The 16448-nt window shown below is 40.6% G+C and overlaps 1 protein-coding gene across 2 annotated transcripts in view; it reads left to right on the forward strand.

Moving 5' to 3' along the window:
* Nucleotides 1-16448, forward strand: part of LOC134410191 (ankyrin repeat and fibronectin type-III domain-containing protein 1-like) — a 328172-nt gene that overhangs the window by 170853 nt on the left and 140871 nt on the right. For both annotated transcript variants that reach the window (XM_063143337.1, XM_063143339.1), the window contains one exon: nucleotides 15905-15945. In XM_063143337.1, coding sequence (XP_062999407.1) covers nucleotides 15905-15945 — 41 coding nt within the window. The remainder of the gene's footprint in view (nucleotides 1-15904; nucleotides 15946-16448) is intronic.

Raw genomic sequence — 16448 nt, forward strand, 5'->3', positions numbered from 1 at the left:
TGGTTTGAAAACTGAGTGTGTCCTGGGGCCCCAACAGTTGTCATCACTGTTATAAACCTTTTTAAAGCGGTAGTGTAGATCCTGCCTATGTGTGTTGCCTTGCATTCTGTTGAAGAAAGTCCATAGAGATTATCATCATTGTCGTCGTCAGTAGTAGTAGTAATACTAAATCATAATGATAATGGATTGCTAGTTTTGAGTAAGGGGGTGCTAATAAAGGTTTGATAACTATTAGAGATATATGCGCATGTAGTGCCAGAAGTAGATCTGGTTACTCTATTTGCATACATGGCAGGGTTGATGCTTATGTTACATTTCTAAGTCACAGGAGTGTTTTTAAATGTGAATACTCCTAAGTGTAACGTAGGAAAAAGCTTGTTCACATGTCTAATTCCAAGAAAGCTGTCTTGGAAGTATATACATGTAAAACCTTATCCTCCACTACCTTTTTTTGTTTGTTTGGACACAAGAATAACTTGTGAGAACGATCACAGTACTGATATATATATATTGAGGAGTAATCTTCATAGCTCTCTCCTTAGTACATCTGTTTGTCTTCTGAATGCATTTCCTTAATATATTGTCTCAAGAGCCCTGATTCAGAATAGAGAGAGGGCCAAATTTTCCATAGGTTTTAATGCATCAGCATATAGCTGTAAAATTTCCCTCTGTGCATGCCCCCCCGCAACCTAGCATGCTACTCCTTAAATAAGTTGCCAAGCCCTAAAGAATGCATTAGTATTGATGAGTATTAATTACTACCATTGGTATTCACAGTTCTTCTATAAGGTTAACCAGATACTTTCTTTCTAGACTTTTCATGAATGTTCAGTTCCCTGCATCAATTTTGCATATATGCAAGCCATTAAACAACAATTATTCTCTACATTTCCTAAGATCGATCAGACTCTTGAGAGCTTGAAAGTGAAATCGACTGGTGAAACAGCTGGTGTATAATGGATTACAACTTGTAGTTTCAACTGAGAAGGTCAAAAGCTAACTATATGAATAAGAAAAATGCAAGCAGAATTTTTGTTTTGCTTTGTTTTGTTTCTTCATAAATAAGAATTTCTGTGCTGGGGAGGAACCTCCTTTTTTAAAAAAAATATTATTATATCACTTCAAATAGAGAGCCCATTGGCAATCTCCATTTTATTCTATTTTATTTTATTTTATTTGTGCTATGTATTTAATGAGTTACTAGAACTATTCCTACATTTATGAGTCATTTAGTTGCCCCATACATTAAGTTGATAGTTTGGGGATTATTAATTGTTCCAAGATCGCCTGGGTGGAGTCCTTTTTATATGGCCATATTGGTATGTAATGAATTTGATTTGGCGCAATAGTAAACTTTTAAAATTTGGAACAGATAGCTGTCTCCTATCTTTATATGGGAACATCACAGTTTCTAGTTTTATTCTGGGGTTCTTGCCATTACAAATATAATTTATTCTTTTATATAACTGTTTTCATATGATACACTCTGAAGGGTGGATAATGATTCAGGGAGAAAGAGAATATTTTTTTTTCAAGGCTGTCTTCCCAATTAATGAGTTTGGGAACATGTCCCAAAAAATCTTTTTCCCCCTCCAGGCTTTTTATAATGCACTCAAATTATTCACTAGTATGCCGCGTGCTTCCTTTATACAGTTTGATGCCTAAATATTTAATGGAGGTTGGAGTCTGTATAAATAGCAAATTTAATAATTTGCTCTTGGCGCCATTGGTCAATGCTAAATGTCTACTTTTGCCTCTCTTTTTAAAAATGAAGATAGTGTAAAGGATCTGGGTTCATTGGAAAAATAACAAGACAATCCTATGCAAGTTTGCTCAGAAGTACCTCACACTGCCTTTCATGGAGCATACTTTCAGATCAGCATGCATAAGAATATAGCTAAAGGTATTAGATGGACTCTTGTAGGCCTGCAAGAACCATTTGATATTTATGTGTTTGGAATTGCACCCACTTGCATAGTCTCAGACTGGAATTTCATATTCCCTTCAGTTCATGTATTTGCAACCCAGTTTTAAGATGTCTGGGTTCAGTATCCTGCTGTAGAACTTGAACTGATTGCTTAGAATACCAATATAAAATGGTGTCCTCGCCTGGGAATTCATTGGGACTTCCTTCTTAGTAGAAATGCACAGATTTCATTGTTAATGCCTTTATGTAGATCTGTGGTGTAGTCGAATTTGAAATATGGTACATTGCACTGTGCTCCATTTTAAAAAGGTTATCCTAGAGTTGCAAGAAAGGAAACCCAAAATGATAATGGGATTGGAGCACCTTCCCTATGTGGAAAGGCCAAACAGGGACACCATACACATAACTTATAAAATTATACATGGACTGGAGAAAGTGGACAAAAAGAATAGATAGATAGATAGATAGATAGAGGCTCAGTTCAGACAATATGTTAGTCAACACAGTGTGAAAACTCCACTCAATGATTGAGTTTTTAGGAGGTACTCCCCACATAACATGTTCTAACTCCACTGTTGTGTGACTGTGGGCTCCCGTGGAGTTGAGAAAAAGTCGACATGATGTTTGATTGACAGTTCCTCTGCTCTCTATCCTCCCCTAATCCTCCTGATGGTGTCCCATCAGCCATTGCTGCGAAAAAATCCAGTCAGCTCTCCTAGAGCAACACTCTTTTGCCACTCTTGCCAGAGAACTCTGTAGTCATTGGGAAAAGTCAACTCAATGCAACAGAAAACTCTGCATTCTGCTACACAACACGCAACACAACCATTGTGCAGGAACTCTCCTCTGCACAGTGTGGATATTCTGTGTGGAGTGTTTTTCCAAAAACTCCACCGTTGTGTGGAGTTTCCCTGACAGACAACACATTTCTCAATGGTGGTGTAAAAACTCCACTGTGGAGTTCTAAAACCACTGTTAAGAAACGTGTTGTCTGAACTGAGCCTGATAGATAAATAGATACATAGATAGATTTACCTTCTTTCTTTCACAGTGAAATCACTCAGTAGCAGATTCCAGACAGACCACTTTTTCAGAGTGTGTAGCTAATTTGTGGAATCTGTTGTCACAATTGTGCTTAAATAGCTTTAAAAGGGGGTTAGGCAAATAAATGTGAAATGTCTATTGCCAGTTAGTCATGATGGCTAAATGGAACCTCCATGTTCAGAGGTAGTAGGGCCAGTGTCAACTGGGCACCTGCCGAGAGGGCCTGCACCCCAGCAGAGTTCCACTTACAAGTGTTCTCTGGATGTGCTCCTCTCTTCACCATTGTGACTTGAATGTTTACCTGCCTCTTGCTCAGAACCAGGTGAGGGTTGTGATGAAGAGGAGTAGTAAATGCCACTGTCTAGTTGCTCACTAGATCTCTGCTTGTCAAGCAAAGCAAGTGGTAGCAATTTAGAGGAGGATGAGGAGCAATAGCAGGTAGTAACAATGTTAGAGAGAAGGTATACTCACTGACGAATGTGTGCATTGAAGGTGCCTTACTAACAGACCCTCAGAAACCTTAACTTAAATTTAAACTTTGCTGTTTTAATTCTATATTTTAACCTATATCAATAATTGGAGCAGCTTTAAAAGTCATAGATCCATTCCTAAAAAGCCCTCTGATTCCAAAAGGTTGGGCTGTATTTCAGGCCCTGTTTTTAAAAGCACAGTAATCTTTCGTCCTAAATGGAGTTCCTTTATTAGGCGTGTGTATATGCTTGTGGCATGTGTGAGAAAAATAGTCCTTAAGTTTCAGCCTTTCCTGTGGAGTCATGACCAGATTTCTTTGTATAATTTGGTGGTTAAGATCCATAAAGGGGCTTTGGTATAAATAGTGCCTTCTTACTCAGTGTTTCTGCTCCCTCTGAGGCTGAGTCACATCTACTCACTTTACTGACCAAAACAAACTCGTTTTTCTCCTCCTCCGATTTCTACAAGGCCAATACAGTGCTTTTCCTCACGCGCCTTTGACAGCAGAGTCAGCTGAATTCATATTACATAATCTTTATTTCTGGCTGCACTAAAAGTGGCAAAAACAAAACAAAAAAAACCCTCCTCCCAAACTTAATTTTTCATGCTGCCAACCTGAGTTTCAAGCAGCTCAAAAAAATTGTAACAACACTTGTTAATGGAGTGAATTTAATGTGGAAATTGAGAGAATTATGAAACCCAAACCATGGTGTTTTTTTCAGGCTCCCTTCTGAGTCATGGCCCACTCTAAGTTAGTACTAGAACTCTCTGTGTAATGTTGTTTCATAGAAGACCACCTTGGAGAAAGTCTCCCATTCTAAGGATATCGGCAGAATTAACTTAATTTTGTTTAAATGGGGCTTTTGTGTGCAGGCTGTATTACTAACAACCTCATTGGTATTCAAAATATGTCATGCTGTTTATTTGCATAGCGTCTTCTAATGGAGACTAGAACATTTCTTGCTATTATCTCTACCCATTCCCATCAAGTGTACCTTCTTTATATCCTTCAGAGTTACAGACAAAACATTTTTCTGGTTCTTTCTCAAAGTTGTTCCTATAAACATGCCTCAGGTGTCCCAAACTTTTCAGTTTTTCGTTTTTGTTTCTGATTGCGTCTTAATTCATATGTAGCATGCCACCTTCTTATAAAGCATCATCTGCCCAAACATTCATTCGTGCTCATAGCTGGTCTGCAGCACTTCACCGAAGAAAGGGAGTTTGCAAATCCTAAGCAATCCATTCTGACAAAATAAGAAACACTCACAAATAAGTGAAAGCCCTTGTGATGAATTCAGTGTTTGAATATGATGAAATAAAAGTTGAGGGTGTGTGTTATCCTGGGCTGTTAAACAAGTTCAATTCAATAAATGAGTTAAATTCTAAATGGGTATCTTATAGCTTTCCCACTGGACTACAGCATCTTTGTCCTGTATTTTCAATTGCCATATATGTATTACAGAAAACTTGTACGTGGTGCTCTTTATGTCATTCCTAACAACCACATCCACATTCCTATTATGACTTGACAGTATATATAGGTAGAACCACTGGGTCCTGCTCAGGGAAATCTTCTAGCTCCAGTCAGCAGCATGTTGGCCACTTCTATCTATAGAATGCCCAAGTTTAAATAAGGATTGCTGAATTCATGTCATATAGTAGTTGATCTGGCAACAGAACAGTAACTTTTGGTCAATGTTCCTCTTGTGGTTCTAATTAGGGATGGGTGAATTTATCAGATTTGCTTTCTCTAGTATTTGAATGTTTTAAATCTCACGTTCTTTCTCTTCCGAATATGAACTTTGCAAATTTTGGTTAATTTCGATCAAATACGAACTAAAATGAAATTCTCAAACATCTGCACCAGCCAGAGTACCATGTTATATCTGCATGCCTTGTAATTATTAAAGATTAGGAGTCTGTCAGAAAAAAAGGGGCAGGTGGTGACCCTAATTCAGTGTTAACATGGCTGAATACACAGGGATTCAAACCCAGACTTTCAAGAACAAAGCATTCACAACCCCGGTTCCTAGATGAATGAATCTGTCAGTTTTTATTCCTCCCACATTCTGTTTTTTAAAATCTCAAATTCTTTTTGTCCCAAATATGGAGAATTTTGCGGATTTTGGTAAATCCTTCTCAAAACCAAACAAATCAAATTCTCACCCGTTCCTAGTTATAACTGACCTCACACAAAGATCGCGGACTGCGTGTGGAAAATGCAGTGGCCCTTTGCTTCGCCCTATTTGATTCCATTTTGTCTTCTGTTGAAATTGGCACAGAATGTTGGCTGGCAGGAAAAAATAACTCATCTTTCTTTCTGTCTTTTCTTCTATTTGTGCAGGCAGGGACTATGCTATGAATTACTTCTTGGTTGGATCCTTTTGAAATGAGCTAGAAAAGTTGCCAGTTGCAGTTGACCGTCTTTTTGGGGACATATTTAATGGAAGTTCAACATAATTGCACTATGGCTTAGGGGGCTCACTAAAAGAGTATGCGAGTGTGTTCCCCAACTGAGTTATATTCCTCTCCTCCCCTCTTCCAAATGAGATTACACTTTGCATCTTTTGAAGCATCTAAAAAGCACCCGGGTTTTGGCAGTAACACCTCCTTTAAAGAAAGAATTTAAGAAAACAAAGCAAACACTCCCCCAAATGCACATCTTTAAAATATACTGATAGAAACATTTCCCCCCAGCTGTGCTTAATTTTTTAAGCTGCAGTGCTATCATTAGACATTTCTGCTCTTTCATCTGCTCAACATATTGCATCACTCCACAGCAATCGGCTATAACGGTTGAGGGAAATTTGCTGCTCATATCCTTCAGCCAATATGTGCCAATTGAGACATAGATATACCCCTCAATGTAAGGGAAGTTATGCTTTTATAGAGTTCAGTCTGCTATGCAAACATTGAAGGCTGCCTCAGTGATCGAAAAGTAGCACTTAAATCTGAAAATAAATGGATTTTTTGAATAAAAGAAATTGTAGGAGAGCACCATTGCTTTGCAATATAGTTCAAATGAACTTACTAATCAGATGTTTTTGCTCCCCCCTTTGTTTAAAAAGGGGGCTGTCTGAAAATATATTAAGACCATAAGCTGTATTGTGACATAATATTTTATTTTATGGTCCAGATATCACTTCATCTGATGCATCCTTAGTCTCTCTCTCTCTCTCTCTCTCTCTCTCTCATATACACATACACAAATATACCTGCGTACTGACAGAAGAATGGTGAGGAGCAGGGTGGGAAAGTGAGGGCAAAATGTCATGAGATAAATGTGTGCATTACTATGTAGAAATGAAAATAAAATCTGTTGGGTTCAAGACAGACTGGGACTGGCTCAGTCTTTACAGAGAGCAACCTTCTTTATGTGTGTGTTTATAAGTATTTATCTTGCTGTCAGATTCATCAACCAGGTGGGACTGGGACATTCTGACTGGATCATAGCGTTGTAAAGGGCCATTTAGGCTATAAAGTCCAACCCTCTGTTCAGTAAAGGAATTCAGTTTAAAGCATCCCTAACAAATGACTGTCCAGTCTTTGCTTAAATACTTCCAGTGATGAAAAGCCCACCACCTCCCTTGGTAGCTGCTTCCATTGTCTGTCTGCTCTGACCTTAGGAAGTTCTTTCTGATGTTCAACCCGGAAGTTATGACTTATGACCATCGTTTTGTGTCCTACAATCATAGAATCATAGAATAGCAGAGTTGGAAGGGGCCTGCAAGGCCATCGAGTCCAACCCCCTGCTCAATGCAGGGATCCACCCTAAAGCATCCCTGACAGATGGCTGTCCAGCTGCCTCTTGAAGGCCTCTAGTGTGGGAGAGCCCACAACCTCCCTAGGTAACTCATTCCATTGTCGCACTGCTCTAACAGTCAGGAAGTTTTTCCTGATGTCCAGCCGGAATCTGGCTTCCTGTCACTTGAGCCAGTTATTCCGTGTCCTGCACTCTGGGAGGATCGAGAAGAGATCCTGGCCCTCCTCTGTGTGACAACCTTTTAAGTATTTGAAGAGTGCTATCATGTCTCCCCTCAATCTTCTCTTCTCCAGGCTAAACATGCTCAGTTCTTGGATTGTGTGAGGCTGGAAAGCAACTCTTTACTTCTCTTCCTGCCTGCTGAATAGCTGATCAGCATCAAGTTCAGGAACAGGAAGCAGAACCTGGTGTCCTAACTTTTTTCAAGTTTTTTTTTTTAATTAGAAATAATTTTTTGAATGGGGCAGGGAGTGAAGAGCTTCAAAGGCACCATTGGAGTCCCTGTAATCACCACATTTGGACTTGAACTCATTTAAAGTGCTTATATATTCCCTGACAGGCCACAGCTAGACCTAAGGCTTATCCTGGGATCATCCAGGGTTCGCCCCTGCCTGAGCACTGGATCCCCTGTGTGTCACCTAGATGAACAAGTTTGACCCCTGGACGATCCAGGGATAAACCTTAGGTCTAGCTATGGCCACAATCTCTCTGTCAATCTGAACCTGCACTCTTTCAGCCTGTTTGTCACATCATCATCATCATCATTATTATTATTATTATTATTATTATTATTATTATTATCATCATCATCATCCCGCCTTTTGCCCAATACTGGGCCTTACAAAATTTAAAAACATATACATTTTAAAACCTATGAATAGAAATATACAAAGGTTAAAATATATTAAATCTGTTCCAATATTAAAACATTAAAACATTTTAAATACATGACAATTTAAACGTCCTTAGCACAGACGGAGGCCCAGATTATTCGTCAAAGGCCTGTCGGAACAAAAAAGTTTTTGCCTGCCTCCGAAAGTACATCAAGGAGGGAGCCAGTCTAGCTTCCCTGGGAAGAGAGTTCTAGAGCACTGGAGCAGCCACCGAGAAATATTATGTCACGTATGCCTAATGGGACACAAATTCTCTTTTGGGAGAAGACTGAGCCAAAATAGGAGTTGACCAATTCTACCTTTTCTTTGTCACCTTCCAGTATTTTGCCATCTTCACTGAGCAGCTGTTCTGCTATTACTTTTCTCCTCCTTTCAATTTGAACATACCCTTTTTGTTATTTTTGCCATCCCTTGCCATTCTGAGCTTTATCCTCCCTGACACCATCTCTGCAATTCTGGCTCTCTGCCTGTACACTTCCTTAGTGACCTTTCCCTTCTTCCACCTCCTGTATGAGTCCTTTTTTTTATTATTTTCAGATCAACGCTAAGTTTTTTTGTGTAGCCACTTTGACTTCTTCTGTTGTCTTCCATTCCCCCACCCTACCACCCTCATTGAGCCTTTAGTATCTCCTTTTAAGAACTCCCATCTTCTACACCTTTGACTAGATAGTGTTATCTAGTTTGTGCTCTGAATACTAATGTGGGATAGGAACAGAGGCAGAAGACACCTTAAACCACAGCTTTAACCATGGTGAACAAGGCTTTTTGCTTCATTTACCATTGTTAACACCATGGTTTAAGATGTCTTCTGAACAGAGCCCGGATTTCTGGCTTAACCACCATGGTTAAAGCCATGGTTTAAAGTGTCTTCTGAATGGGGCCACAGTGGATTTCCGCTGAGCTAGTTATCTCTTGCATTGCTGGTCCTTTGGGCATTGTTTCGTAATAATACTCCACAGAGAATAAGACTTTGTGCATCTGATAAAGTGGGCAGTGGCCCATAAAAGTTGATGCCATAATAACTTTGCTAGTCTTTTAAAGTGCCAGAAGTCTGATGGTTTTTCTGCAACAGACTAAAATGGTTGTCCTTCTGAAATAATTTTTGGCATGGATTAAAATGAGATTACACATGTCATACACAATACAAGGGCATTTATTTATTGATGGTGTCCGTGCTTTACCGTATTTCTTCGATTGTAAGACGCCATCGATTGTAAGACGCACACTAATTTCAGTACCACCAACAGGGGGAAAAAAAACCTAAGACACATCCGCGATTCTAAGACGCACGCCATTTTTAGAGATGTTTATATGGGGAAAAAAGAGAGAATCGAAGAAATAGGGTACTTCAAAAAAGCCATGTGACTCTTGCTGGCGGCTTCTTGGTGCTCTGGTTCAAAAGGTTAATGAGTCCATCTGTCTTGGACTGCTTCAAAGAGTTAACTTTAAAAGTTACATGTGAAGGATGAGTTAAAGTCCTTCTGGATTACACATGGTAAAGAAAAAATAGTTTGAATTGGTTTCTTCTTCTGCCTGCCTTCTTACCCTTCCATGGGATAACATGTGTCAAATATTGCCCCGCTCGTGCTCTTCGCTCCTCTGATGCCATGTTTCTCACCTGCCCAAGGGTCTCTGCTTCCCTTGCTCGGCTTCGTCCATTTTCTTCGGCTGCCCCTTACGCCTGGAACGCTCTTCCAGAACATTTGAGAACTACAAGTTCAATCGCAGCTTTTAAAGCTCAGCTAAAAACTTTTCTTTTTCCTAAAGCTTTTAAAACTTGATTTTGCTCTGACTTTTATACTGCCTGTTTGGTGCATTCTCTTCCCCTCCTTATTGTTTTATTATGATTTTATTAGAATGTAAGCCTATGCGGCAGGGTCTTGTTATTTATTGTTTTACTTTGTACAGCACCATGTACATTGTCCAGTTGCCAATATATGTAGGATGAAGGAGAAATGGCTATCGTTGGGGTGGAGCAGTCCAAATTATGAGGGACAAGTCCCCCAGCAAAACAATTTCTCCAGTATCATGTGTAGAAATATTAGATGTTGTATGTCCAAGTTATAATAAACATGGGTGCAATCCATGTCCCACTGAAAGTCAGTGTCACATTTCTTAGTAATTGCAGTGCAGCTGGATTACAAACATTGTCTCTAGCAGCACTGGACACTTTATTTCTTCCTGTACCACACATCATGCCTAGGATGTTCTTCCAAAATAAGTTATGTCTCTGCTGAAAATATTTGCTATAGGGAAAAAAAATCTGCCTCTTCCCAAGTAGGTATAATTCATTTTATGGAGACAGACAAGTGCATCATCCAAAAATACACTTTAGTAAAAATACCCAGAGCACAATAAAAATGACTCTCTCTCCCATTATTTTGTTAAGGGATTTAATATGTGGTTCCTAAACTCTGAGTCATCAGTGAAGTGAGTAATCAAAAAGTAATGTGCAAGGCCTAGGACGGGAGTGAGTCATATGGAGCCACAAGGAACCCAGAAGTGGAGCTTCGATGTTCAAAAGTGGGGTGTTGAAAAATAAATCCAAATACTTAATCCCCAGGTCTTTCTGTATAGGCTGTCTGTGGAAGGTGCAGAGTCTTTTAGCACCTCACATTCCCTCTGACTTTTCAGGAGTTGCAAAACTATAACAGAATCTAGGAGCCGATTTACGTGCTTTATGTCACACAACATAAACAAAACTAATGTGTCAAGGAAAAAGATTAGATTAGAACCCTTCTCCCTGACATTGTTGTGTTGTCCATGTGGGTGGAAAGGTTGATATGGGAGAGCATTCAAACATGAAATGTGTGACCTAGGAGGGCTGTACCAAGTTACTTGCCTAATTGTATGTAGAGCGACTCTAAATTGCTTCCTGAGTTTATTGGGAAACTGGGCTATCTTGATTGATAGAATATATTCCCAAAGGGATAACCTCCTCATGTGGAAGCTTCCTCCTACATGTTGTCCATGTTATTTATTTATTTATTACATTTTTATACTGCCCAATAGCCGAAGCTCTCTGGGCGGTTCACAAAAATTCAAACCAAATGCTTGCAAATGGATATGTCAATACTGAGGATTGTGTTTCCCTGATGGGATGGGATCCATTTCTTCCCTTCCAGAAAATATCTGCATTGAAAGGGTCTCTAGATAGATGTGGATATCCTGATTGAGAAGATGTATGGCATGTATGTGTTGTTTGTATTTCTCAGATATGGCCATTAGAGCAATGTCTGGAATGTCCTCCTGTTACAAATTGTATTTCAATACTAGTTTTTTTTAGTATTAATTTGTCACTGTACTATAGTAGGTGAGAAAATGGGTGCTTTGTGAAACACCCCAGAAATAATAGCTGGGAAAGCAGAGAGATATCTAAGCATTTAGGTACACCTGCCTATGTGTCCTTAGGTTTTAGCTTCAGCTATGAGAAATAGAAACTTGCTCTCCTTTTACTACAGCTGAGAATTCAGATGGCAAGTTCTTTTTTAAAAGGAGGACAAAGGGGAATTTTATAAAGGGAGAAAACATGCCTCTATGAATGAGAAGTAGTTGAGTGCATTTCACCATTGTTTATGGAACCATTGTATGTTGGGATATGGGGGCACTGTACCTATGGCTGCCTTTGAAGGCTGTCCAGAAACTTCAACTGGTGCAGAATGCAGCCTCCCAAGTATTAGTGGGGGTGAGGTGGGCAGACCAAATAGTGCAGGGGTGAGGAACCTCTGGCCCATGGGATACCACAATCTGGCCTGCACAGCCTCTTGGGGCCCCTCCAGGGGATAGAACTTAGGCTCCAAGCCCCACCCCCTGGAGGAATTCCTTTGGAAGGCATCCCCTTGCTGCTTTCTCTGACCCCAGGTTGGAGATAACAGCGAGGATTTCTCTGCTGACCAGCAGCAGAGGGATGACGAGTGGCAGGTACTGGACTCACCTATATCAGGGATAGCTGCTGCTCTCTCTGTCTGTGGGTGAATCCGCTTCTCCTTTGTATGCCCCGCCTTCTTCCAGGAATGGAGGAAGGAGGCAGGGCATGTGAAATGGCTGAGTCCCTTTTGGCTCTCTGTCAGAGAAGCAAAGGAGACTCAACAACTTCTTTGTATGCCCCATCTCCTTCCCCCATTCCAAGAAGGAGATGATGGGCTATAGCGGGTCTTTGTCACTCCCCATTGGAGGAGCAATGGGGGCTAGTTCGAGCTGGGAAATCCCATACTCAGCAAAGCCTAGTCCCTGCCCCAAGCGCTGGGTGGAAGATCTACTGGACATCCTACTGAAGGATGAGGATGGGTGGTTCATCTGGCCCCTCACCCAAAAGTTGTGCACCCTTCATAGCACACCTATACTGTGCCAGCTGCATTGGTTATCAGTTAGTTTCCAAGCCCAATTTAAAGTGCTGGTTTTGACCTTTAGTGCCTTAAATGATTTGGGACAAAATTACTTGAAGGTCCACGTTCACCCAGATCAGCAAGGGAGGCCCTTCTCACTTGCCTGCTTTTGAGAGCAGTTAGGTGAGTAAGTACATTAGAGAGGGCCTTTTACACAGCGGCCCTACACCTCTATTTGGAGTCTGTCAGGCCCCACCATTACAGGATTTTAGGATGGAAAACTAAAATATAATCAGCCTTTGCCTGATTATATTTTATTGGACTTTTATAGGTGCAATTATGTTAGAGGTTTTTAGTAATGATTTATTGCTGATGTTTGTTGTTTTATGCATGTTTGTTGCCTTATTATTGTATTTGTAAATGTAAAAGGCCAGGAGGAAAATAGACAAAAGAGAGGAGGTGGGTAAGGGGGTAAAATATGATTGTAATGTATATGAACACAACATGAATTCACAAAACAAAATTACAACCCTACTTGGTATCCCAAAGCTTATCCAGTTCACTTTTCTGTTGAACCATATCTTAAACACCCTGAATAGAATTTTCCATGTACTGTAGCAGAAAATCCCAAATAAAATGAAACCCAAATATTATGACAGTAAGGTCAAAAGAGTCCAATGCTAGGAGATTCAATAAGGAGTTAGTAAAATTACCGCGTGCTTATGGGTTGGGACAGTGAGCTGTGTTCTCAGCATAGCAAATCTGGGGAACATAAAAGCTTTCATTTTTAGCTTGTAAGGAGACCTTGGACCAAATCCAGACCTTGAAGTATACTCAGTCCAGAGTCAAGAAGCGTTTATGGAAGAAGTACTAACTTCAGCCTGCAGAATTTGTTTGGAGTTCACCTTATGCGACACTGGTCCACCAACTTCCATCCCCTTCTTAGAGTGAGACCCTCCCTAGTAAAATAATTGCTAAACTGTTGTTAGGTTTTGAGTTGCTGCTTCCTATTAAATTGTATAGTACGTGTTGCCTGTGCCCCCAAGTGCTTCTGAAAGAATGGTTTAATGAGCAAGTTGACTTATTTTGTCATCAGGTCTCAGGCCTCCATTGCTCAGTCCAGATAAGGTGGTGAGTGGATCATAGTGTGAAGTTGCAATGTTTGTAATTATATCTGTCCACCTATAGGAAAAATGCAGTGCTCTAAAAATTATGATTAAAAATCCCACAGTCCTGCCCACAGGCTTACAATCTAATAATGCCTGAAGCACAGCAGCTGGAGGTTTTACTTTTCAATTTACTTTGCATACAAATAATCTTAGATCTGGTTGCAGCTGTTTTTAGGGGGCCAGTCTCATTTGGTGAACCCTGGGGATGGCAAGTTTATTGCTCCATTGATTAGTATTCTGCCTGGTTGCTTCCCACTGCTTTGGAGTCAGCTTGTAGCCATTGCCTGGCAACCACAATGTAAAAGTACAACACCAGCTCTGGAGTGCAAGTATGCTGCTAGAAAGCGGCTATCAACCTCATCTTTCTCCTGCAAGGAAAAGAAGGGTTAGAAGAAGGAGCATGGAGAAAAAAAGAACTGCATGTTGAATGCACAAGAAGGTCCTTTAGATTATTTGGAACACTTGGGCTTCCTGAGCTAAGGTTTGGTCTGCCTGTTTTCTATTCTCCCCACACATCCCAGCCCTGCCGCCCTTTGCTCCTCCCACCCAGAAGCATGTGGCAGAGGGAATAGTTATTAAGCTTCTGGAAGTGAGATTCCCCCGCATAGATTTGCTTTCCTTCTCCTGGATTTTCCCATTATTTTGTGTTTGTTCAGGTCAAATCGTCCTGCCCGGGGGCATCTGTGCAACCATGAGCTGCATGTAGACATGCCTGTTTCTCAGGAAATAATTCTTTTCACGTATGGTTCTCAGCATGAGAATAGAAAATGTTGGGCAGAAGAGAGCTGCTGTCCTCTCTCAACAGCTGTCTTCTCCTAATAAGCCGCACAGAAATAAGCCTTCAATGGCAGCATTTGTACCCTCCTTTCATTTCTGGTGGCAATGTAAGGTTGTATGAGTACAGCTCTCTCCTGCTGCAGTCAGCTGTTTTTTGTGGATGACAAGGGTTGCTATAGATGCCGAATATACAACTTTTGTATGTCTATACACCTCACTGGCGCCTTTGCATATACTTTTTACTCGTATTGCTATGATTTCACACTGTGGTGTATGTCCCATCTCACACTGGTTCTCCTAGAAAAGTGCACAGATGTATGCACACATCCAGTACATGCTCATACTCAAAACTGAGATTGACAGTCCACAGTGAAGTATTACGTCTTTACTAATGAATGGTTAATATGTATGGAATTCAGGCTGTAGTAGTATTCTCTTGCTGGACTCTGACTATGTTTTGCATTTAAAAATGCTGCATTCCTTGACTGGCAGTTAAAGATTATGTCAAAGACTCAAGTTACTTGGGAATTATGACGTCTGTCGGCAAAAGATGATGGATGAGTTGCAGTTTAGGTAGATTAATTCATGGGAATCTCTCGCAACCCCACAGGCAGACTGGATTGCTTATATCTGAGGTCTCCGACAGTTTTTGTGGCTTGAAGAATGTGCATTAATTTAGCTAGTGATTCAACATGGTTTGGTCCTGGCAGTGCTGTTTGCTTTTATGGTTGTCGTTAACAGGCTTCCCTGCTGTCTCTCTGCTCAGCCTGTGTTTTTTCCCCCCCCAATGACTTGAGATATGTTTGGGGAGAAATTTATCAAAGATGGTGGCTTGTTTCGCATGGATCTTGGTGTCCCATTTTCCACAGGATAGCTGAGGTCTTGGTTATGCCGGTACCACCAAAACACAATTTGGCTTATAGTAGTGTAACATACAGTCTTGACTTGCATGAAAAACTGAGCTTAAGGGCTTGTCCAAAAGGTAGTTCCATAGCTGGGTTTATCATGTAGGACAAAATCAGGGGTGGGGAATATGTAGCCCTCCAAATGTTATTGGCTATCAATGGCTATTAGTCCTGATGGCTAATTGCAACCTCCAGTATCAGAGGCAGTAAGCTTGTATATACTAGTTGTTGGGGAACATGGGTGGAAGGGTGCTGTTGCACCATGTCCTATTTGTGGGTCCCTGGTCGACAGCTGATTGGTCACTGTGTGAACAGAGTGCTGGACTAGCGGGACCTTTGCTCTAATCCAGCATGGCTCTTATGTTCTTATGACTGCTACTTCCACCAGCACTAGCCAGCATGGCCAATGGTGCCTATGTCTCAAATGTCCTGTTCCACTCCCATTGCTGGGGCTGAATTGGGTCTCATTTATTTTTGATACATGAAGGGTTTGAACCAAGAACCAAAGGTGGATGCTTAAATGCTACCAGCTATCCATGCATACTATGTAATGCTTTGTGTTTTTGCATTGTGTGTTGCATGTACCTAGGGAGAAACTGGGATTTAATGGCATCCTTTTCTGTCTTTCAGAGCCTTGGATCAGCAGACAAGAAGGACTTGTACCCATCAAAGTAAGTCTTTCTTTCTTCTGTATGTGACTTCAGAGAGATTTACAGAGAAATAAATGTATTAATGATTGCATTCTAAGAGTATCAGCAACCTACATTACCTTCTCATAAGCTGTTGTTCCATCTCTGATGCATTGGGGAAAATGAAGCAAAGCAGAATCTGTCATGGTGAAATATAATGTGGCTTCTGCAAATATTTGAGGCATCATTATTAGAAGTTGTTATATGACGGCATTACCATAGATAGCACAAGGTTGTCATCCTCAGGTATCTGCTCTTCCAACAGGATTGTTTATTGGTGGCCCGATTGAGCTGCTGTATTTCTGCATCTAGCACTAAAAGAAGGTAGTCAGCACTTTGAGAACTGCTGTGGACCTCTTTAATGCGTCTTCACAGAGAGGGACTCTGCAGAACAATCTGCTAATATTAATATACTGAGTTCCAGTGCTGTAGTTCTGGTTGGCTAAGTGCGCATGACTCTTCAGTGACAACTCCACATGCCAGAC

Source organism: Elgaria multicarinata, chromosome 17 (assembly GCF_023053635.1).
Source record: "Elgaria multicarinata webbii isolate HBS135686 ecotype San Diego chromosome 17, rElgMul1.1.pri, whole genome shotgun sequence".
NCBI classification, from domain to species: Eukaryota; Metazoa; Chordata; class Lepidosauria; order Squamata; family Anguidae; genus Elgaria; species Elgaria multicarinata.